This window comes from Antrostomus carolinensis, unplaced genomic scaffold, assembly GCF_000700745.2.
Source record: "Antrostomus carolinensis isolate BGI_N321 unplaced genomic scaffold, ASM70074v2 scaffold42915, whole genome shotgun sequence".
NCBI classification, from domain to species: Eukaryota; Metazoa; Chordata; class Aves; order Caprimulgiformes; family Caprimulgidae; genus Antrostomus; species Antrostomus carolinensis.
The window spans coordinates 1-25,259 of record NW_010316642.1 but is presented as its reverse complement, the minus strand read 5'-3'; the positions used below and the strand labels follow the sequence as shown (position 1 = coordinate 25,259).

Genomic DNA, 25,259 nt, shown 5'->3' with positions numbered 1-25,259 from the left:
GCCTAGAGATTGCACTGAGGATAAATTGTTCTATCACCTTTCCAGGGATTTACTTATTTAAATTGCTGTTCAGTCAATCCAGTAAGTCCCCAAAGGTAAAACAGTCCCAAGGAACAGGAATGACCAGCAATGAGAATGTGGTAATTTTAAAAGGAGGTCAGGGCCAAATATTCCTCTGATTTCCCATTCTTTTACCTTCCACGGGACACCAGGGCCATCCTGCTAGCCACATAAGGATTTCTCCTTGCTAACACAAAATGCTGCTTCTGCTCCAGAATTTCCAGCTTCAGGAACTGAAATTCTGGCTCAAATGTTCAGATTGCATTATGATGGCTGAAAAAATAAATAAAGAAATACAATTAGCCTACCCCCCATCTCTGATTGAGTGTACAATTCATTTCTTTTCTAAAGCATTCTTCACAACCGTAAAGGTTATTTTATCTAAGCAACAAAGAGAAACAGATTCCAGCCAGGGCTTTAAAACCTGATACTCATTTTCTTAAAGTCAATGGCATTAGTAAGCAATAACGAGGGCACTGCTTAATTTGGTTGCTTCTGCTACTAAAATAGCAGAGGACACAAAAAGAACAGTAAGTAATAACCTCAGTGAGCACACTTCAGAGATTTTTCTTCTTTACCTTGTTCCTCAGTGCTGAAGAGATGACAAAGTTGTGTTGTATGTAACGACTTTTAAAATTTATTTATTTAAATCAAGGATTTAGGACATGAAAAAAGCTGTGGGGTTTTTTCTGAATTCCTGGTTCCTAAACATAGCTTTTGCAGCTAATAATGGCACATACTTCTATATCCTGGTGTAGTCACAGTGCCGGAAAAAATCCATTGGCTGTATCTACTTTCTGCCAGATTATGGAATTTTTAAAAATTTATAATTCAGATCCAGGACACACTGCTCACCAGGTCATAACAATGCTGACAGCAAAAACTGGTGTCTAGTATCATGTTTACAAGGGGAACTGTGTTCATTGAAAGAGACACTGTACAGCATTTTGTGCCTGTTCTAACAAACATTGCCTCAAGATGCTATGCTGCCAAAATGGTTACATCAAAATTTAAATTGAGAAAAGAGGCCAAAATCACTTCTCTGGCTAAAACAACATACTATTTTCAGCATCCTTGCAATTCAAAAGCAAGCAAACCACTAACGCTTTTTGCATCAGTTTGTAATCCAGCGTATGTTCCTACCAACCATGAAAAATATGCATCAAGATATGAAGACAGTATTTTGGTCAGACTAAAATAGCTCCACAGGCCAGATAATAGTTAAATGATTAAAATTCCAAACAAAGCACATTGCAGACAAGTAAACTAATTCCTTCTATATAACACAGCACCTACTGGAGAAGCTGAGTAGCTAACACTTGCAGTGAACAGCTAAGTACCCAGTACTACTCCCTGGTAGCCAGTGGCAGGACCAGAGGCTCATAAAGTCAAAGACTCAAGGTGTTGAAAGAATTAAAAATTCCTTCAAACAGGTGCCAAAAATGAGCTGAACCATGCTTTTGCAAGGTAACATGTGAGTATAAGCATGGAAAAAATATATAAAAAAAAAAAAAAACCAAGCTTGATTAATTTAGAATTCAAACTGTAGTTCTAATGCTTCAGTTCAAGGATTTTAGTAAACCAGTACCTCTATAGCTTTCAACAGGCTTTAGACAGCACCTTCAAGATCCAACAGACTTGTAGACCTGTGAGACAGGCAACTTATGCCAACTGCTTATCATTATGGTTCTACAGGTGCACTCCGGAGCAACCAGAGGCATTCAAGAGAGTTTGAGCTGAGTGTTGCACATACAATCTCATAGCTGAGCCCTTATCAAAAGCATATTTAACAGTCATAAAGCAAGGGGGGGAAAAAAATTCTTCCCACGCACTCATCTGCAGCACAAAGCAGTTTTTTTAATCAGTATAGAATCTGCCACAGCCAACACTGCCTCAGTTCAAAATACATTGCCACTTCTCCTAGTGTTTTACTAAATTAATTATACCTTCATTGCAAAGTCTTCAAAAAAAATCTAAATAGAAAAATAATTAAAGCTTTTGGGACTAATTTTTCTATTATTCTCTGAATATCTTAGTGTGCAAAGTGAGGTCTAGGCAGTAAGTGAGCTCTTATAAATTCTGTTAGCATCACAGAGTATCCTCAGCTAGTGAAAAGTCTCACTGAAAGAAGTGAAACTTCATCTAGAGAGTATCAAAAAGTCAGGATAAGAATTTTTACTTCTGTAAGAAAATATTGGTACTAGCTACCTGACTTTGAAATAAAAAGCAAAAGCCACATTTATATAAAAATCTGGTTTTTATTAAACTCCGATCACAGAAGATAATAGCTCAGTATAAAATCTCTAACAAAGTGATTTTATAGTACAGTAAACTCTCCGTCTCTCGCAGCCATGAGTTCTGGTTATGAGTGTACAATACGCCTTTGTATCACAGACCACAACTGGAGTTTGTTCTTACAGCCCCGATTTTGTTAAGCAGGAAGACAAAAATTTAATAAAAGCTCATCCTTTTTGTAGCTTATTGTATCCAGAACACCCAGTTTTGTAGCGATGCTTTGAGACCACTACATGTGAAATATTGTTACCGCTCAACCTGCTCAGACTGTGCAGCTGCTATTCAGCATTTCAGACTGTAAGAGAAGTTACTTCACATGCCCCAGTGACAAATCACAGCAGTAAATGATTTCCTGAACACACACAGCAACCTTCATCCCAGGAGTCACCCTAGCAGAGCAGAAAGGCATGCACAGTGGCTAAAGAGAGCAAAGGGGGAAAAAAGGGGAAGTTTTCAGTTAAAAACCTAGCTGCTACATAAAGCCTCACCCTCTGAAGAAATCCTAGAAGTCTGTGGTTCGTGTGTTGTTGTTCCCCTCTCCCCTCCCCCCCGATTTAACTGGAGTATTTTCAGTACCTTTGGTTTATGTCAAGCAATTAAGAACTGAAAAGCACGCTAAGCTCTCTAAAAAAACTGAATCCAGAGCCACATTTTCTTCAAACTCTGTACCTCAAGCCATCCGTGGAAAGTGTTCACACAACCTCTGCCAAATTTGGTGATTTGAAAGTAGGCAGAACTGCAAAAAAACCCTCCAAAAAACCAAGAACCTCCTCTTTGGCCCAAGGACTTTTCCTGCCCCTTCTGCCAAATGTTTGGAAACCAGGTCAGACATCAAATCCCAGGTGAGAATCTGCTGTCCAGTAAAGAAAATTCATTATGGGCTGAATGGACCCAGACTGCTGTTCCCTGTGACCAAGAGCAGCATTTGAGGTGAAGCCGGTGCATCAAGCGATGCCATGGACTTGAAATCCTTGACTGTACAACGCTCCAGAGTCCATTTTAACATTTTACTCACTTGCAACTACTAAAAGATCTTCCTATGAAGTACATCCCACTCTGGAATAACTTAGTAAGCAAGCATCTGACCCGAAGACACATTTACAGAAAAGAAAGAAAGCAATAATAGCAGCTCTGCAAAACAGGTTTTTAGCAGTTATGTAGCTATTTTTATAGTCACAGAGCTTTGTGTTACTGCAGGAAGCTCCTCAAAAGCTCTAAAAAAATTATTAAACAGAAAATACAGAGTAAATATGAATTATTTGTGAGTCCTGCCAATGCAGGACTACGATATTTGTCATTACTTCCAGTACAAGCATTTGTGGTTAGATAAATAGCTCTTTATTGTAATTTAAGACAAAGGAATTTTTATGTACTTCAGAATGTACTTATGCACAAGTACACTGCTTGTACACTGTTACAGCATCTATAAATAATACATACACAGCAGTAACTGCTATCAAGTAGTCATTAAACGCCCATTGCATCTAGAGGCAAGGGCAAAAAACTAGAGGAGCAGCTACTCCATGTTCTGTAGCTTTGGGCTCAAGCCATTTCTTGTATTTCTCTAGTTTTCTCTCATAAACACACTCCAAAAGATACCAGCACAAAGGTGGTTTTCTCATGAAACAAATTAAGACAATACCTCTACAAGAATAACAGTTCTCAGACTAACTATAAGGACAGATGACGTTTATCTTTGAATCATTTCAAGAATCAAAGATTTCTTCTAATTTAGTAGACTAAAACCCACCTGATATTGATGTGACAGACAGCAGTGATGCCATAAATTCACCTACCAATTCCCACATATTGAATCAAAATGCAAATAGCTTTTCCCCCTCACAGCTGTACTGAGGGTATGGCACTCTGGCAGAAACTACTGACACCGTTTTAATACTTTCAGACCAGTGTGCACTAATCAGGTCCTGGACAACTGGCACCACAACGATCAAAAGAGCCATAATCTTTCTAATCATGGAATCATTTTGGTTGGAAAAGACCTTTAAGATCACCGAGTCCAACCGCAAACCTCACACTGTTAAATCCACCACTAAACCGTGCCCCTAAGCACCACATCTACACATCTTTTAGATACCCCTCCAGGATGGTGACTCCACCACTTCCCTGGGCAGCCTGTTCCAAAGCTTGACAACTCTTTCAGTGACAATTTTTTTCCTAATATCCAATCAACAAGCATCTTCCTAATTAAGTCAAACGCAATGTCACTGACACATCAGGCAATCAATAGAAAAGTGTGTGTGGATTCATCAGGCTACCTAGAAGTCTCAAGCTTAAAAAGACACTGACAGGCACTAGTACATGGAAGGTATTGCCTTCAAAACTGCCCAAGTACATGCTCCATTTACGTCTCAGACTGCAGCGTGCATTCACCCACTCTCTTGTGGTAACTCCAGTGCTCTGAGCTGAGCAGGCAAACAGGTCATAAAACCTTTCCCTCAACCCCAATTTCCTCAATGTTAAGAAGCAGGCGACACAATAAAGAAAACTAAACATAAAAAACAAAGGATCCAGTCTATTCTGTCCAATCATCTGATGAATCTAATTTGATCATGTGTGCTTATTTTTAATTACTGGTGGGGACCGAGTATTATGGAAAAGATGCCTGGCCAGTGTGCCCAGCAGCAGCATGTTAGCCATCTACAGGACAAATCCTGGTCTGAACAATTCATGTATTTTTATTCCAGGGAGGATGTAAGCAGAGAAATGAAGTGACAGCTGTGAATTATGCAAGAGGTAATTGACCACACCATATTTTGCTATGACTGTAGACTTGATTCTCTGCGACCTGGCATCCAGAGTAGCTATTTGCACTTAGGTGCTAGGAGTGCAACATGGGTGGAACTCGGTACTATAAAGTTGATTACAGAGATCATATTTTGTGGACTAGCTATGAAGGAATTTGTCATACACAGCAACATGCAATTGTGAATTACACCTACTGCCAAGAGTGCTCCAGATCCTCTGGGATGAGACATCAGACTAACACAATGCATTGTCCAGCAAAAGGTAAACCACGTGGCTAATTGTGTTCCTAACTGTTAGTATTTCCATGACTGAGCAATCTCGAGTCTTGAGTGCAGCGTGCAGACTCTCTTGCCAACACCTTCTCAAAATAGAAGGTGGATTGAGAAGGTTTCTTAACTAGAACCATTATATTCAGACACCACATTGCTGATCCTTTCCTCCTGCTCCTGCATACCCAAGGCACAAGCCATACTGCGAGAGAAGCAAAGGCCAACTCCATCCGACACTTTCAGCTTCTCTCAGCCTTAACATGCCATTTGGAGCCAATGTGATGCCAATACAGCCAGAATATTTTCCAGGAGACTTATTTTTTGTTTAAGTGGACATCCTATTTTCAGTCAGTTCCCTAACAGGGACTTCAAAGCCACTAGGCTACCATTGTGGGGCAATATCCAAAATTCTAAAGTCTCCTAAACCTTAAAATGGGAGGATGTGCCACAGAAGTGTCTCTCTCAAACTTCTGGGCTACATAACAGATTACATCAACACAACCTGTGCAACACTAAAATGAGCAAGCATCTCAAAGCAAGATGGGACACGGAAGGACATTCTATGGAACGCATAAAACCAAACTCAAACAGCATGAAAAAAGTAATTTTTATTTTTATTGTTTACAAAAGCATGAACACTTTATGCAAAAGCAGCATCCTGAACCATACATTTCCCCATCCTCCCGGGATATTGGCAGAAAGGAAGTGTTTTCTCTGTTCTTTAGGGTTAAATGTACTCTGCTGAGGCAAACGGGAAATAGCCCACCAGTCTCCATGGAGCTCCAACTGCTTACATGAGCAAAGGGGCTGACTCACCAGGCCACAACACAATGAGATGTCACAGAGTGACTTGCTCTAGGTGCCAACTGGCTTAGTCTGTGCTTCTAATTGAGATGAATACACTATCCAGATACTTCATAAGCTCCTAATTCTCTTCAATTTCAACTGAAACAGATCCAGTTCTAAATACCTGTTTAAACATTATGACTCTCATCCCATACTAACTTCACACAAGGCTTAACTTTATGCACTATGAACCATTTTACTCAAGTTTTTAACAGATACCAAGTGTGCTCATAAGCTATTTCAGGAGTCAGACCTTTCAGCACAACAGCTATTTACTCCTTTCTTACCTGCCTCCCCAGCACATGAAGGTCAAGTGCTTATTCTGAAGAAACGTGCCCTAAGGTTAACCAGAAAAAAAAGTATGTAGTGTTTTAATTTTGCCTTCATCTTTTTCTCCCGATCTGGAGCTCGAAGTAGTTAATGGTCATATAATCAAAAGGTCATGCTTTCGAACCTACAGAGAAACATTTACTTATCTGCTTATTAAAAAAGTGTTTAATTAAACAGAGAATTTGATTGCAATGACTTCAAAGACTTACCTGGAGTGAATTACTCATACTGTTTCCTAAAATGATCCCTACAATAAAACAGCATAATTTCCCAGCTCCTCTTGAGCTGAGATCCCTCCCCCCAGAATCTACAACTGATACCTCAAAATATTTATTACACTGGGAGAAATGGCTCTGGTTTGTCTGCCATCCTGAGTCTAAAATGTCTGACAAATACTGTTTATGTCTGCAAGACTGATATTGGCTCTATGGATCAACAAAAACTGCTTTGTTTCACTGCTCAAGCTGTAGGAACTGTTCTATTAGTTCCTGTCAACTTCATATTAAAGAAATATAATTTACTTCACATATTGAAAGAACCTGCTAAGAACCCATATATATATACACACACACTATGTATGTGTACACATAGATATATACACATACACATATATAGATAATCTGTATTTGTTTTACACTGACAAAGTGCTAAAAGAATCCAACAACTGTCACTGCTAGAGATGAGGCTAAATTAAATGGTACTACTTATATGGCATCAAATAATTATGAGACAGACTCTGGTCCAAGAGCTTCAGAGTTTCCAACAGTTTTACTGTTAGCTAAAAAGTATCTTTCATTGGCAAAAAATAAAAGTTCCAAATGGTTTGAATTTCACTTTTAAATAAATTAGAAGTGTTTAGGAAAAAAAAAAAAAAATCCCATGCAAAATAGATTTCATAAATTAAATTTCAGTTCTGTGTATAGCAAACACACATTTATACATATGTTCTACCACTTTCACGGCAAAATTCTGAGGTGCCTTGGACTCAGTGATGACCTTAATGAATCTGGCAGTATCTCACATGTGCACTGTTGCCTCAGATTTTGAAGAAGAAAAAGCTGTACAACTTCAGCCCTGTATTCTTGAGTCTGGCTACATAGTCAGAATCAGAAGTATTGCACTCAAGACCATGCCTATAAAAAATGCACATTTAATAAGGCCATTATATTCAAGATCATAACAGGACTCAAGTCACACTAACAATCAAATATATCATAAGTAGACTCAAGAAAGCCATATTGCAGAAGATGGACTCAAAACAGCAGTGTTCCAGCAGTTTAATAACTGTTTGGATTTGTTTGGGGTTTTTTCCCCCCCATGAAATGCCAATCTCTCAAACAGGTTTTACCCACAGGGCCAGACAATAGGAAGTGTACATATGCATGCATTCTCACAATCCCTTATTTCATTTTTCTTAAAAGCTACCAAGTGTCCCAAAGTTTGAGGGTAGGATTTTACTGAAGTTCTGCCAATAAGGCTCAAGTCATTATCAACTTTAAGAAGCTTCCATGCATGATGAGGGGAAAGAAGATTTGACTTTCAGTTACTTAAATATCTGCCAACATGCAAGACATAATTCTTACTTTAAAAAGTGTAGCAAAGACATAATTGAACCTGTACTTGTATACTTCTCAGTATGTTCTTTCAGAGCTAGATCATATTAAGAGTATCAGTTTATCTGATCTGGCTTACTGAAAGCCAGAGGATACAACCAATTTAACATAATACAAGGAATGATACAGATTTACAAGTTAGCTGCCCACATCCCATGGCAAATAGAAAGCAGCTACCCTTTAATCAAAGTGGGTAAGCTACCTTGAATTTACAGTAGGGTAAGTGCATTCACATCAGCTGTCACTTTGGAGTAGCAGGTATGCTGTAAATCTGCTAGCTTGCTTTGCAGTTATTCGCTCCTTTAACCATTCCAAAGTTACCCAATCAGCCAGCATTTTGGCTTGGTTAAGGGTAGTGGCATTTGTCCAAGAAGGAAGGGTAAGCCACTATCCCTCTTCCCCATGCCACACCACGTAAATACATAGAGTTATGCAATACAAAAAGCATCAGTATAAAGGCTGGAAGAAGCACAAGACACAGCAGATAGGAAACTTAATGGTCACATACATTACAGTTCAGCAGAGACATTCTTTCACAATCCTATATTCTGCCACAAAATCCACAGTGGTGGAGATGAATGAACTACCTTCCAGCTGAATCAGCTCCAGCATTGGGAACTATTTCCGAATACAACAGACTAGATCCAACCCTTTCTTATCTAGGACCTGTTTTTTGGGTTTAGATGGTTTTCAGTGTAGAGACGAGAGACAAATCTGAGACACGGAAGATGTGACGTGTTTGCTTATTATAAACATACAAATGGATAAACGAGATGCAAAAATTATTACATTGTGTCACACTTCACACTTACAGCTCCATGTACTTTTTTCCTTCAACAATGGCGTCACTTCCCAGATGCAAGTTTGTCACTAACAATGAATATGTTTTTGACCAGAGCTGGGAGGAATGCATTTAGACAGGAATAGCACAGCTCCAGCAGTGATGAGCAAGGAACATGTGAATTCAGGATATGATTTCTAACTCCATCACTGTCTGACACCCATTGCATGCTGAGCAGCTCAAAACATCTCCCTTAGTAATCAGATTATTTGGAAGGAGAATAACTCTTTCCATATTTTCTTCACAAATGAAGCAGTAAGAAGTCCAGTAATGTACCACGTAAGATTCATCTTCTTTCAAAAGGCTTTCATCAAAAAGGCTTCTACTTATTTTAGCAGTTCTGACTAAAAAAATTCTTAGTGTAATCACTTTGTCAATTAGGTTGAAGAGAACTGAGAATACTTTGGGAATGGTGTTTCAGAAGCCCATCTCTAGCATTCACATTAACATGGTGTCCTGACTACTAGCAATACTTTGTCTGCAAGTGTCTAAATAGATTTTGACAGGTATCAAGCAGTAGCAGCATTTTCAACATTTTATGTTTGCTGTATTTAGTACATTTTAACCAAATTCTCCCTCCCAATAAAGTGACTGTCTTGTAGTTAGTATGACTACCTATAAACACAGCATTTCTAAATGGAATTACATACTGTTGTTTTCTCTCCACCATATTATCTTACCATTTTCTGTATCAGTCAGCACCACAGGTTTAATGCAGGTCATGGACAACAAGCAGCAGACCTACTTTCACTGCTTGCTTCAAACAATGTATGGTTTCATATTTATACATTCTTAAAATGTTTTCTTCACTTAGCTATAAGTAAAAGTACCACTCCAAAATTTAAGTTTACATTGAAAAAGGTTATTAATAATTTGACCAAGAAATACTGCCAAAAATTCCTTTTACTCCCACAGAAAATAATATTTTATCCTGAATAGTGTTAACAGATATTTATATTAGAGGACTCTGTATTTCAGAAACCAGTTATTTAATGCTCAATATTCTTTTCATCAGATGAAGAGGTAGGTATATGTCCACACAAGAAAAAAAACAAAACAACTGTAACAGACACTCAAGTAAATCAAGTAATGTCTGAAAAGTCAAACACTGTTCTGACAGCACATAAACATAATGTGTCTGAAGATACACTCCAAGGAGGACAAGAAAAGTTTGATTAGATAATACATCATAATTTGAAATTTAATAATTTTCTGGAAAGAAAACACAAGTATCCAAATGCTACTTCCTTCCCCCCCCTCCCCCAAAGAAATGTGGGTGCCAACAAAACTGCTTGTATCAATGGTAGTATTAACTTTTGGACTGCTAAACATGGAATCAACTGCAATTCTTCCTTACATTCACCAACACCAGCAGTCTACAAGTTTACACAGAGACCATATGCATGATAATTACATAATTACAATAGAAATTCAACTTTAGTGTTGTTCTTAAAACAATCTCCATAAATAATGAAAATACCTGTGTTCTAGCTCTTCAGCAACCTAAGGTTAATTGGTACAGATAGTGTTTTTTTCTTCCTTTTATAAACCAAACTGGAGGTTCCTCACTGCCAACAATGGTTAAGGCCTGGATCAAGTTACTCTCCTTTTGCTTTTCCCTTTTTCTGCTTTTTTCCATTTTCCACCATTGCATTATTTTCTGGCTTGCTTACTCCATTTGCAACAGCACCATTTGCTATTTTTCCATTCTTTACGGGTTCCTTGGGCAGTTTATATGTCCGATAGTAGAAGTTACCAAACAAGAAAATGAAGGTGACCGCATAGAAAATTACACCCCAGTGCATCCATTTAGGGAAAGGACAATCAATATAAATAGACAAGGCTGTGTGGCCAATAGTCACATGGAACTGCACCTGAAAGACAGAAAACACAGAATCAAAAAGGTCTGGGTATATTCTGCAGGTCTGACTGCACCAACGTGTACCGATGCATTAAGTCATTTGGGAGGCAGTAGGGAAGCTGTATTTGGCTGTCACATTGTGCACACACACATATGCTTGACCAGGGACACCAAGTTTATCACAATACCTGGCACCAGTTTTCAGAAACAGAAAAGTGAGAAGACATTAAGAGATCTGGATTTTCTCTACCTTTTCAAAAGGTTTTTGCAATTCAAGTTGAAGCAACCAGTAAAGTAGTATTAGACTTTACTCACACATCTCTTATCTATGTTGCATATTTTTTGAGAAATTAAATAAATACTTCCATCTCTAGGAAGTATTCTAACTTGAGCTGTGAGTATCAGACAGCTAAGAACTTTTGGAAGAAGCAGCATCTGTTCCAAACCTCTGGAAATGCAAATCCACTCAGATACAATACCTTCTGAGATAAAAGGAGAAATTTTACTTACCAATTGCAATATGGTCAAGTATCGTTTCCACCACAGGTATTTCTGAAATTTAGGGCCACAGGCAGCTAATCCATAATACATGTACATAATGACATGAATAAATGCATTCATCTGAGCTCCAAAAAAAGCTGTTCAGGAACAGAAAGGAAAATTGTAATGTAATTTCGAAAAAAAAGAGAGAAGTCTTTTCTAGTATTATTCATGTGATAGTAAAAATTATAAAGCACAGGATATGCCAGGATTCCATCTCTGAAATATTCAATAGTATAGTACAGACCTGACTGCCAGCATGTGCTGACACAAATAACTGTTCATGCAAGTAGTGTGTCATATCTTTCATGGAACTATGCACGCAAAAGCTTTTCATAAGACTTTTGTCAAACAGACAAATCACATGGATTCCACATTAGTTACATTGGTTATTGTAGTGTAATGGCAAATGTTTTGCAGTTTATTAAAAGCTGTATTTGACAATCTAACATATCAGGTTCTGAACTTAAATCTTTGAATTGTATTTAAATGCACAAGGTTCACTTCTCAACAAGAAGTCAAAAAACTCACGAGAAAGTCTAAATAGGCCAAAAAAAAAAAAAAAATCACACAAAGCAAAACTTCACTTGTGGTTGTAAGACATTTAAGGGCATTGACAAGTTGAGTTTGTCTAAATCACTCATCTTTAGTTTTCTTATATGGCTTTAAACATCCAGAATTCTTAAATATATAAATGCAGAGTATAACTTTTTCCAGAATGATCCACACTGGAAATGAAGATGACAGTTCTCATTTGCATTAAGATATCTTTGCTTTGTTAACATTAGCAGCTATTTGGCAGAAAAAAAAAATTATATATCTTGTTAAGGTATTCTTACATTGCCAGAGAAGCTCAAAAAGGCTCTGCTGTATAAGATTAGGGCAATAGAGACAGTAGCTGCTGACAGCAAACAGCTCAGATGCCCATGTGGTCTAAACCCAGTTAGTTATAATAGGGTCTAGTTTATAATAGATCTGTCTGTGTAAGCAATATCCTATCAACTAGAAAACAGAAGAACACAGATCTACCCACGTTTACGCAGTAGCGTTACATAAATGCAGAAGAGCAACTGTTGCTTTTCCTTTGGCAGTGGCTAGAAACTAGTAGGCAGTGCAAGAACACCAAAATTTGTAACAAATTGGAAAACAGTTGCAACTGTTGTATTGAAAACTGCTGGTATTTAGCATGAAAAGCCTGAAAAGGCAACAAGGGATAATGCATTTTGAGATACTGAGGGAATTTCTAAGTAAGACTACAAGTAAGCATCCAGTCTCCAGTAAACTTATTTTATGGGTAGACTAGCCAATAAAGATTATGAAATGTCTGGTTGAGTACCTGCATCCTGCAGATTACTTGGGAGAAATTCAAGTATAGTCACAGATACTCATTTTAAATATTTCTTCTTTTGAATGTAAGTAACCACTCAGTACAAGATATCTATAGTAAATGAGAGCATAAAACCCCCATGCATTAAGTATTAGTGTGATTTGACAAAGCCACAAAATATTAGTTTGGTGTGGTGTTTACTATTTGTTATTTTCAGTGTGTTAAGCCTACAAAGCACATTACAAACAAAACAGGGCATTTCCCCAGAACTCTCAGCTCTGTAGAACTTATAATTTGAGAGAGACAGGGCAAAACAGCAGGAACAAGGGTACAATGCAGGCAAGGGAAGATGGGGCAAGTACAATGGAATAAAATTCTTTGATGGGGGCTTTAAAAAGGAAGCAAGGGGAAAAAAAAGGCTGACAACGAATTATAGACTTGTGTCATTATGAATAGGTTTTAAAAGTTGACAGATCTATTGGCTCACCTTCAAGGGAAGGTTTCTGAATTTTATACGTGCCTCTTTATAAAAAATAAGGCAAACCCCAAACTCAGATACAATGTCAAAATAATATCTCCATTAACTTCAATACATTTGCACACAGATTGTGGCCCGTAATTAGATTTTGCAGTTCTCTGTATATGCAAAAATTAAAGTTAGGCAAGACACGTTCATCTTTCTATTTCACACAGAAGAAGGATAATTTTGAAGACAGAACTTCAGGCTTTCAATTGATGCCAATGACAAAAAAAAAGTTTTGCAATTCATTAGATTATTGCCCTGTTATCTCTTCCTCCCCCACGTTTCCCACAGAGGAAGACTGCACGCATTAAAACTACTGCACTGCTTCAGTGCTATTTAAACACCCTTGTATTTTATAATGTTAAGTCTATGAAACCTTTTTTCCATTGCCCCCAAACAATAGTTCTCCCTTGTGTCCAGTCAAAAGGGTATGGGAGGAAAGGAACTCACCTTGTCCACCTGCAACCCACTTAATACCAATCCACCACAAGGTGAACATGGTGAAATGGTGATAGACATGAAGGAAACTAATTTGGTTAAATTTCTTCCTCAGGATGAAGAATACTGTATCCAAATATTCAATTCCTTTAGAGACATAATACCACCATAAAGCAGCAGCTATCTGCAATGAAAAAAAGACAAAGAAGTTTTAGTGATTCCAAGCTGAATGGAATAAAGTTCTCTCCACCTACCTGCTGCAAGAGAAGGATATCCCTTCCTTCCCCAAATCCTGGTAAATGTTGAGGTGGAGTCATCAGACACCTGATGGTATGAGAACAATAACAAAAACAATACTCCCTCTATTCTGGACATGGAAGTATTATTCTGAGTCTACTGCTCACAAATTACAATCATAAAAAAGAGTTAACATAATTAAAAGCTTTGCCATCACTGAACAGTTTGCCAGTTAAACACAGGGAGTTTGTGTCCTCATTCTCTATCCCATGCTTTGCGGGAGAAGACTACCACAGGGCTTCCTGTACTAATGAGGCAATACTTTGATATGGTCAGAACAATGAGGCAGAAATATTATGATAAAACAAAGTTGCAAAGGCTGAAACCTTATATAAAGTTCTTTCAGTACCACAGGCATATGGGTGGGAAGATAGCAAATCACTTTCACAAGCTAGGTGCGGTGCAGATTTCACATCCCTTAGAGCAATATTCCCCTCAGCTTCTTCTGGCTTGCTCAGGAACCCCATCTAGAAAGCAGTGTTACCACAGTGGCTCTGTACCATTCAGGGAACAGAAGAAATGAGACCACAGGAACCACACAAGCTGCAGAGATATAACCCATCTGCCCAACTCTGTAGTGCTACACACCCAAAATTCTTTTCCTAATCCACCCATCACAGTGCATCTTGCCCAAGATGCAACATAAACATGGCTTCTTACTGAAACAGGATACTGTTGTACCAGGAAAAGCCCAGAAGCTCTGCGTAGCAATTTGCTAATACTATGATATGGAAGTACGGTGGCAACGGGGACTCCCTTTCAGATCCAAAAGCATAGCAACAAGTCTAGTTTCTGGCATCATAAGTCATCTAGCTTGTTATGCAAGGGTGGGACCAGAATATATCCCAGACAGTGACTCACACAGAGAAGGGGGGCGGGGGGGAGTTTGAAACAGCACTACCAGCAAAGAAAGCAGGTAATGTCACAACGCATCTATTTGTAAGAAGTTCACCTGGTGTTTCAGGACTCATCTGATGGCAAATCAGACTTTCTTACATTAATATGATTTGAAAGAACCCCACCACCCCCTCAGTCCCCAAGACAGACAGAAGAGAAAAAGTTAAGACAGCAGTAGCTTCCCTTCCCAAATAGACACATAGTGAGGCAAGCGAGAGAAAGGGGAATCCGGAGAACAAGCAGCACAGAGCAGTGCTACAGCCCTGCACAGTGTTTTCCTCCACCTCTTCACACTAGCGGGAAAGGAACGCAGCTGTCCTCAGAGTAAGTTTGTCACAGCCATAATCGGACTGGTGAACATTCTAGGAGAGATGACAGCAAAAGAATAAAAGCAGCACAGGAGCAGAAGAGTGCTGCACATCTGCATTGCAGACTCTGCAGTTTCCCAAAGGGACTGCACAACTTACTGTTGCCAAACTGCAGACTTCAACGTATCCATTAATGAATGCCCTTCTTAATTTCTGAACCTGATTTAGCCTACTTTGGGTCTCAGGAAGAGGAGGCAGATTTTGTTAATTTTATATAAAAAGAAACTAATATCTGTCAAAGTTGGAGAGAAGCTTAATGAGAGAAAAGTGACTCCCACAGATCTCAGAGTTCCCAGGCCACACAGGCAAGCTGCAAGAACCATCAATATGTATCAAATTGCTCAATATCCAGTACAGCTTTGCCACTGGGACAGGTAATCGGGTTTTTAATAACACCCACATCAAGGCTTCCTCTCACACCCATGGATTAGCATAACAGTCCAGCATCTTTTACAGATCTTTGCTAAGGCTGTATCTCTTAAATAAATTGAGATAAGCATCTTTTCTTCTCATGAGCTAACAATAAACACTTTGGACTGTATCCCTAAAAGGACAGGCCAGCACTGCAATGCTCAAGCTCTTTGGAGGTCTTTCTTTCAGATAAATTTTTAAAGAATCAATAGGTCAGTTACAAGCAAACTACCACAAAACGTCTTAAAAGCCAATGTACATTTTGTTAAAGGAACAGTGAAACAATAAGCCAAATGCCAGTGAGCAAATAGCCAACTTACTGTATGACACAGACCAAAATTTAAGTGAAGAAAAATCCAACAAAAAGCCTTACGTCTTATGCCCAAGATGCCACAAGTTCACTATATGCTCCTGGACAAGTCATTTAACACACCTCATTCCTCTTCTTTGGAATTCCACCTGCCTTGTACAGAAAGCAATTACAGCCCATGGATCAAAACCAGCCAAACTTTTGATCAAAATCTTCCCATCACTTAAGGACAGAAATAGCCTCCATTTCTTTGCAGGATTATACTGGCTGATTTTTGTGTTCCTGTAGATTTTTTTGCCCAACAGCTCTTTTGCTCTCTACCTGTCATCAAATTTTACTACCATTTATTCTCAAACCTGATAGGTTTCACATAGTGATGATCTATTTCAGTGCTCCAAATGACTTGTGCAGGTGTTTTGATCATTAGCTTGTATATGCAGAAAAAAATGAAATAGATGTTAAATCATTTGCTTGAGGTCATGCATGCAATCAGGGACAGAGGAGAAATAAAGTAGAACAATACACCAATAGGTAAGCTGTTTCAGGAGCAGATGGCTACTATTAAACAACTTCTGCAAAATACCCAAGGTGAGGACCTAACCTGCAGCCTTTCTTTGGACACAGCATGAACGAAAGATTTAGCTTAAAAGAAAATTTGCACTAAAAAGGCATATTCCTAAAATGAATACTACTAGTAACCACCGTACCTTTTTTGGCAATTTTCAGGTGTGCCAATCTAAGTCTGTTAAAACACCAGATGGCACAGAAGATTAATTACAGCCCAGTCCCATGACCTCTGCCTGCTGCAGGGCTTTTGAAGAGAGGGTTGTTTTAACATGGGAGTCCATTCCTGCACCCTCCTTCCTCATTTCAGGTTGGAGACAGTTATCCATTAAAGGGTTTAAAGGGAGAAGTACATCTTAGAAGGTAACAGACTCTTTTCCCTGCTTCACTTATTGAATTTTGTTTACAGGACCATAAAGTCTATTTTGTTAAGTCTAGTTCCCTTTTCACAGAAGTTTAAAGTGTATTATTATTATATTTACTTCATAAGAGGAAATTACTCAAGCTTTAGACATAAAAACAGACAACACAGATTACAATAACAATACAGAAGACAATCATAGCTCAGCCTTATGATTACAATCAGCAAACTTAAAACTAGGAATTAACTAAATCACACAGCTTCAGATTCCTAAGTCTCAGCTCTTCAGATATGCTAATAAAATAGATGAACCTTGATTTGGGAAACAAGGATACACAAATGTAAGCAGAAGGGGAAAGTGACTAATCACAGACACTGACATGCCTTAAGTTAGTGTTAGGAAATTGTTCACCTCAAATACTGGAGCTTCCAAAAGAGTACTACAAAGCATGGATTTAACACCTCAGCCCTTTGTGTTTATTATTTTGACTCCTTAACTATAACCAAAAAAGTTCTTCTGAGAGGCAGCTGCAGCTCCTTCAAAATCCCTTCTCAGGGTTTTGTTGTCCCGTTTCTTTCTTGCCCACTAGGAACATTTTCATTTTTCATATAACCAATTACAAAACACATTCTTCAACTTCCTACCAGCACTCAGTAAGGTGGCTACCTACTACACGGAGAAGATAAGTCCTTTAAAAACGAGTTTATTTCTGCAACTGTGGCATCTAATTTCTCCTGCTCGTTCCAGTCATCCATTCCCTCTTGTAGAACAACAGTCAGGGGGGCCTGGATGAGATTAACAGGTGTAGGTAGGTTCAAAACAGTAAGAAGGAGGATCAACTTCATACTATGTGTAAACCATCTACAGAATTACTTGTCAGTGACAGCCAGGAGCTTCATAAACTTGAAGAAAACGTACAGACAAATTCATTAATATCCCCTTAAAAACTGGCAAAACGAAGAGGCAAGGTCTGACTTAAGAGGTCTGTGAGCTACAGATCGCTGGTGTTGCTGCATAATACAGGGCAAGGGCCACCAATGCCCTCACACTGTTCACTTGAAATCACCATTGGTTTACTGTCTTGACACACAATGTGGGTTGGGGAGGAGAGGAAAGATGTGCTCTGGCACCCAGGATAGCCAAACTTTATTATTTTTTTAATTTTTTTTTTTTTTTTAAACTGTTTACCAGCTCTCCATAGTCCCTCAAGGAACAAAGGATGGTTTCTTTACCCCTCATTTCAAGGAAGAGCTTTGATCAAAAGGGATCATTACATGGCAACACCATAGTTGCACATTCCCAGAAAACCCCAGAAACAGAGGTCACACCATATGTTGCCATTTAGACCACCATGTGCAGTTAGTTTCACATTTCTCAGTATTTGTTCCAGCTTTTTAAGCCACACAATAAAGTAATATACGAAGCTGCTGCTTTCCAAGCATGTTCTTGTAATGCTTTCTGGGCTCAGTGCTGTTTCCATTTGAGTTAGTCCCAGTCTCTTTTATCTGACTAATACAGGACTTATTTACTCATTCTCTTACAAATAAGGTTACTACATTTGTAATTAATTCTACTGTTGCAGTGTAGCATTCCTCTTAAGAGAAAACCTTGTGCCAGCAGACACTAGACACTTAGTATCTAGTTCTATTAAGAGAGTGTGAGAGAGGTGCTACAAAGTTTATCAGTTCTAAACTCAAAACTGCAAAAAGAAGTCCATGTTTACTTACATTTTAAAATTGCTTTTGCAGGTTTATATTATGAAAAGTGACAGTGAAAGGGATCTTGAGGAGGTTTGGGGTTTTGGGGTTTTTTTGGGTTTTTTTTGTCCAACAGTGTCAAAACCCAACAACATTACCTTCTAAATGCAGAGCATGATGCCCTGCAAAATAGACCAGAAATGTATCCCAGACTCTAGTTAGACAAGGCACACTTGTGGAAAGTGTAGTTTTTTGACTTATTTACCTAAATTGAGAATTCATTCAAAAGAACTATGAGATAATGATCAAGATAAGGGTCTTGACTGATAACATGCTACACAGTTGCCACAATAACTTGAAAGAACTCAATTTTGCCTGCTTTGTCAATTCTCCAAGTTGCAAACTAAACATGTTACAACTTCAAATTTTAGAAATAAATTTTAATTCAGATCCACAAGTCTGTTTTGGGTTTTTTGGGTTTTTTTTTTGTTTGTTTGTTTGTTTTTTGTTTTTTGTTTTTTTGTTTTTTTGTTTGTTTGTTTTTTTTTTTTTTTGTTTTTTTTGTTTTTTTTTTTTTAAGAGGAAATCAAAAGAGTAGATATTGCTAGAGCAGTCTTTCTTTTCTGGACATACCGTATGGAATAAATACATTGTGCAGGTCATTTTGCCTTTACTTCACAGTACAATAATGCTTTGTTTGTCCTAATGAACAAAACAGAAGATAATCCTTTTAAGCAGGTCTGACCCCTCCACAGCCTCCCACAAACAAGTGCACCTAAAAGTGAGGCTATGAAACAGAATTTTTGCATACTAAATGTCATTACCTCTTGAACTTATCTAATATAAAAATTCCTTCAATATATGGCATACTAGCCCTCAATGTCATCCAGCTGAGTACAAGGGCATTCTATTTTGCTTATCTATTGAAAAAAAAAAACCCTGTCAAGCATTTCTTAGACATGGCTAGATTTTGTTTTTAAACAAAATTATTAACAGAAGTATTCTAGTGACCGAAATAGTGAGTGCACAGTGTTGGCAAAGGTGAAAGATGGGTAACTATCATAAGGCAAATAAAAATCTACATACAGAGTTGTTGTTCTTCTGCAATGTCAGCCATTACACATAAGGTGTAAGACTTAAACCTATCCTTCTTGCTGTCACTCCTGCTATGTACACAGGCTTTTGAGTAATACTACCCATGAACAGCCACCTTGTAGACAAGACATTTCTTGAAATGTGTTGTAAATATTAAATGTATTTAGACTACAATACTTTCAGGAACATGTTCTAATCTGCAGGTGAAACTTGCAAGAACAGCTGAGAGATTCTCAAGTGTCAGCTCTGCCAGAAGATAATGTTTAGTACATGAGCTAATCCACAGTGTTACAGAAATTAACAAGCATCTGCACTTTGATTTCAATCTGAATGCTTTCCAAAAAACACAGATGTGAGATCTAGAGCTTCTACAATGAAACATACTCATAATACATTTACCAGAAGCCAGCAAGACTTCAGGAAGCCAAAGATGGGTAAAGGAGACAAGAAGTTGTCTCACCAATATGAGTGAAGTGCAACCACAGTATCTTACATGCTTTGATCTAGCTAGAACACTGCACCTTTACTGCGGTTACTCTGGTATCAAATACTTCACAAGGTCTAGGAGCCAAAGTATGTATACAAAGTTTATCCTGGATTGTACAACCACGATGAAGCCAAGGATGTTATCTTTACTACCCTTACTTGTAGCAGTCAGATGACAGTTAATACAAATACACTGATGCACTTGCTGCGTACAATGTAGTCAAACCCGAGGTGGTCTGTGAGAAGATAATGGGATACAGTCATGGCTGACAGCAGAACTTTGGAAACACTATTTGCAAACAAGACTTAAACCATCGTGTAGTGCTATATACTACATACATTCATATATAAATACAAAAAAGAAATAAAGTACTCACCCTAACTTCATAAACATTATCTGAATAATCCACAGTCTGGCAGACATAGCTGTACCCTCGAGCTCTTGATGACAAAAACAGCTGAAAATATTAAAGTCACATGAGGGGAAAGATGTTATATAAAACACATTCATAACAATTATCAGCAATTTTTTTGCTACATCAAACTTACTTGAACAGAAATACTTAAAATACCCTTATCAGCCCTGAGAATACTATTGAAGAAAGCCAATATGTAGTTTTAACAACCTGTTGTTACACAGTACCTATTTGTTTCTTGTAAATTAAAAAGTACTAATTTTTCTCTGCATGCATCTGCCAAGATAATTAGAGTCCCATACAAATTAGTAAGAATTCCAGTATGACCTTAAGCTGTTCAAACAGGAGTATTCCCTCTGACGACTCCAGCTTCAGAGACAGAAAATACCTAATTGTTTTCACTATGAATGACAGAAATGCTATTCCCATGATGGATTTGAGAGAACTCTCTCCAAGAGTCAGGGATTAGACAATTTGGATCTACTATTCTTAGAACAGTACACAAATCAAAATTCAGGAAAAAAAAAACAACTCCAAAAACCCTGAACAGCCAATGCTGAGCACTCATAAGGATGAAGAAAAGCTCCCTATTTCATGCCAACAGAAATGGCCTAAAGCACATGAAGTGCTCCTGTAAGGCCACTCCAAATAAAGCACGTTGCAATAACCTGAAGAAAAGATGAACTTGACATTTGAGCAAGTTCCCATTGGAAAGAAGAACTTTTGTAGACTTGTGTAGAGCTGTATAAGGTTCAAGTAATACTTCTAATCTTGACATTCATAAATGTTATGATCCAAGACTGTTTAAAGCCAGGAAATTCGCCCTGTTAAGCATCGAAAAAATACAGCAGTGGAGCAGACATAACCTGTAAATTGTGATCTGTAAAAATAAAGAAGGGTGATAGAAAAAAAAAAAAAATCTTCAAAATAAACATGGGTAGGCACTGACTATTCTTACCACTAACCTGACTTCCATCTTATTTAGATTAAACTTACTTTGGTACCTCATCTTGCACACAGCACTAGTAGTGCAGTCAGATGCAGAGACAAGTGTTATCCAGGTAAAACCAACATATAAAACCTTATGAAACTCTGGACTTACTGGTTGCACTTGTCTGTTAAAGTAGGGAAGTCAAACAAACATCCACAGAAATGATGCTAAGAAAGAAATTGAACTACCTGTGCATCATCCAAGTCCATATACAAACAGCTGTACACCACTACTCCCCAGTGTGGTCCCACACAGGCACGAACAGATTTGATAGAATCAGAGAAGAGCAGGGAGCAGCTTAGTCCGCACTGTTACAGAAACCAACCAACCTTTACTGGGACCTACTGGGTAATTTGACCAAAGTTCACTTGGCAAAAGGCAGTAAATTGACTTCATCAGACTGCCTCGAAGTACAATAAGAAATTCAAGTTTTTGTGGCAAAATGGGGGCTGTGCATCCGAGACTTGTGCATGTTCTAAGCAAAATTTGCTCCTAATTTGCACATGAATTTGAGTTCAATGCATGGGGGGAGTCTTGGACAAGACAACCTAGCAGTGCTTTATGGACTTACCGTTTTAATGTAAGTTATCGCAGATGAACAATACAGCTTGCCATCAGGATAATTATTTTAATAACACTTAGAGGCATTTTACATTCAAATTCTGTTCTCAGCAATACCTGGAAACTTTACAGTCATTCACAAAATACAAACTGTGTATCATTTTACTCATAACAATTACATTACTTATACAAACTACAACAGTGGCACACTGGTATTGTAGATTGAAGCAGAAGTTGCCTGGTTAAAGGGAAAAAATGAATCTTGAACATCTTCCTCCTATCAGTCTTTAAGATCAAGAAAAGACACTTCCAGTAAACGTTTTATCCATAGCCTTAACATCCATTGAATAACAACCTACCATTTGAAATAGCAGGAAACTAGAATCTCTGTCTGTGTCTAAAACTATGAGCTTTCAGCCTATCAGCAGCAAACATGTAATTGCAATCACGTTCAGTTAATTCAGGGATTTGGAAATGCCATACTAACACATGGGTTATGCCATAAACAACATTGGTTTGAAAAGTAATCGACCACAAGTCTGGTATAATTCAGCTTATTGACAAAACAAACCAATTTAAAAGAATAAGTGAAAAAGACAGAAAAGGCAAAAACACTGCAGAAATCATTTCAGAGGAGTTTCAGTTTTAACCTGCCAAGATGACTGGATTTCATCCATTCCCACAACTATCTTTGGGTGTTAGCATTAAATTCTGTTGTACCTGTAGTATTTTATTACTTAATTGAATAGTGGAAGGAAACTATTTAGATAAAATGATGACTGAGGTGTGATGGCTAAAACTTTACTGAACCATATCTTAGAAAAAAAGGCTGAAATCAGTTAACAATTTTGTAATAGAAGCTCTGGGGAAGGGTCAATACGCAGATCATTGTCAGATATGCCATGCTTTCCTGGCAAAAGCACAGAACAGACCAGCCAGAAACAGAGTCCTGCAATGCTGTAATTTTAACTGCTCTGTTATTTGCTTACTTCTGGAAACAGATTTTGCAAATTTACAATCCGAGTTCTTCCAGGAAGAAGATTCTCAATTCACATGGGTAAAGTCACAGCAGCACGAACTACTCCTTAGCATCAGCTATATTCTGGTCAGCTATCCTTGAATAACGATTACCAAACTGTTAAGTAATCCCACTTAGCTACTGCTAAAGAGCTGATCCACTGAATTGTTACTAGTAATTTCCTCTGTACAAAAAAAATGTAACAAAGGAGAAATGCAGCAACACTGAAATTTATTAAAATTAACACACTCAGAATGTTGCAAACCAAATATTAGAAGAACTATATCCTTTTATTTTTATTTAAAGATACAGTTCACTTATTTTTTATTCTTATTCTAAAAGATAAGATACCTTTCCTCACTACAGATTATAGACATTTGAATTTCTAAAAATTATAAACACAACACCAACAACAGCTCAATTTCTAAAACTCTTTAGGATTATTAAAAAAAAAATTTCTAAAAATCAGTTATAAGTGTTAAATCTAAGGATTTTAGTTAATTTGTCCAGTATTTACACTAACAGAAATCTAAGAAGAACTTGGAATAGCTAGTACACAAATTCTCTTTACAGACCCATTTAGAGCATTTATTCTCAAAACAGAACATGCCTAGTTACAGAAACACTCACATAAAAGGCAAACTCGGCTTTAGAAGTCTGTGCAAAACATTCACCCTCAAAAGACTCATTAACATCTAAGATTATTTTTATTTTGCAATCTGTAGACACCCTCAGACTTAAATAGGAATTCCCTCCTGTGAGAGGGCATACACACCTCTTTGAAAATGTAGAAGTTGAGTAGAACCATTCCAAAGTTGTAAACAACCAACAGGAAACGTAACTGGAAGGGCTCTCTTGTCTTCATCCATTTGGGGCCCAGCCAGACAGTGAGGAGATAAATAGTGCTTATAGTCAGTGTTGGGAACGGAGACTGCATCAAGGGCCAATCATCAACACGTTTGTCTGGGGGAGGGGAAGCAAACAGAAGGAGTCAACAAGGTCTGACAAAATATGTTTTCATCATTATTTTAAGCATTCCATTTGTTAAGTATTATTCTCTCCTGGAATAGCTGCATCAGATAGCAGCAACACAATACACGCACTCTTTCTAGGAAGGTTAAAGAAAATAGCTTTAAAAAAACCCTCTGTATCACATTACCTCACTCAGAGATTCATTATGTCATAAATTTTATTGTCCAGTTCTACAATCCAATCCATTAAAGCACACAGCATCATGTGAGCCCAAACCCAACCCACTAACCCCCCAAGAAACAATTTTGCTTATGATGAATAGTGATTGAAGCAACCAAATATTCAACACCACTACAAATGAAAGAAATTTGGCAAAATAATGATAAAATTAATGGCTTTTATTAGTTTAAAATTAGACACCAGAAAGTCTCCAATTAATTTAATATCATAGAATGGTTTGGGTTGGAAGGGACCTTAAAGATCATCTAGTTCCAACCGCCCTGCCATCAGCAGGGACACCTTCCACTAGACCAGGTTGCTCAAAGCCTCATCCAACCTGGCCTTGAACACTTCCAGGGAGGGGGCATCCACAGCTTCTCTGGGCAACCTGTTCCAGTGTCTGGCCACCCTCACAGTGAAGAACTTCTTCCTAATATCTAATCTAAACCTCCCCTCTTTCAGCTTAAACCCATTTCCCCTTGTTCTGTCACTCCCTGCCCTTATGAAAAGTCCCTCCCCAGCTTTCCTATAGCCCCTTCAGGTACTGGAAGGCCGCTATAAGGTCTCCCTGGAGCCTTCTCTTCTCCAGGCTGAACAGCCCCAACTCTCTCAGCCTGTCCTCATAGGAGAGGTGCTCCAGCCCTTGCATCATCCTGGTGGCCTCCTCTGGACTTGTTCTAGCTGCTCCATGTCTCTCTTGTGATGGGGGCTCCAGAACTGGACGCAGTACTCCAGGTGGGGCCTTACGAGAGCAGAGTAGAGGGGCAGAATCACCTCCCTCATCCTGCTGGACACGCTTCTCTTGATGCAGCCCAGGATACGGTTATTGGCCTCTGGGCTGTGAGTGTGGATTACTGGCTCATGTTGAGTTTCTCATCCACCAGTA

General features: G+C 38.2%; 1 protein-coding gene across 1 annotated transcript; it reads right to left on the bottom strand.

Annotated features, from left to right (window-relative positions):
* Positions 1-9,992: 9,992 nt before the first annotated feature.
* On the bottom strand, positions 9,993-24,145 carry ELOVL4 (ELOVL fatty acid elongase 4; the record flags this gene model as incomplete). Its single annotated transcript, XM_010168323.1, has 5 exons — positions 9,993-10,894; positions 11,392-11,519; positions 13,722-13,893; positions 20,574-20,654; positions 23,958-24,145. Coding segments are annotated over 5 exons (845 nt in total), but the record flags the coding sequence as incomplete, so codon positions are not given.
* Between the last annotated feature and the right edge of the window lie 1,114 nt (positions 24,146-25,259).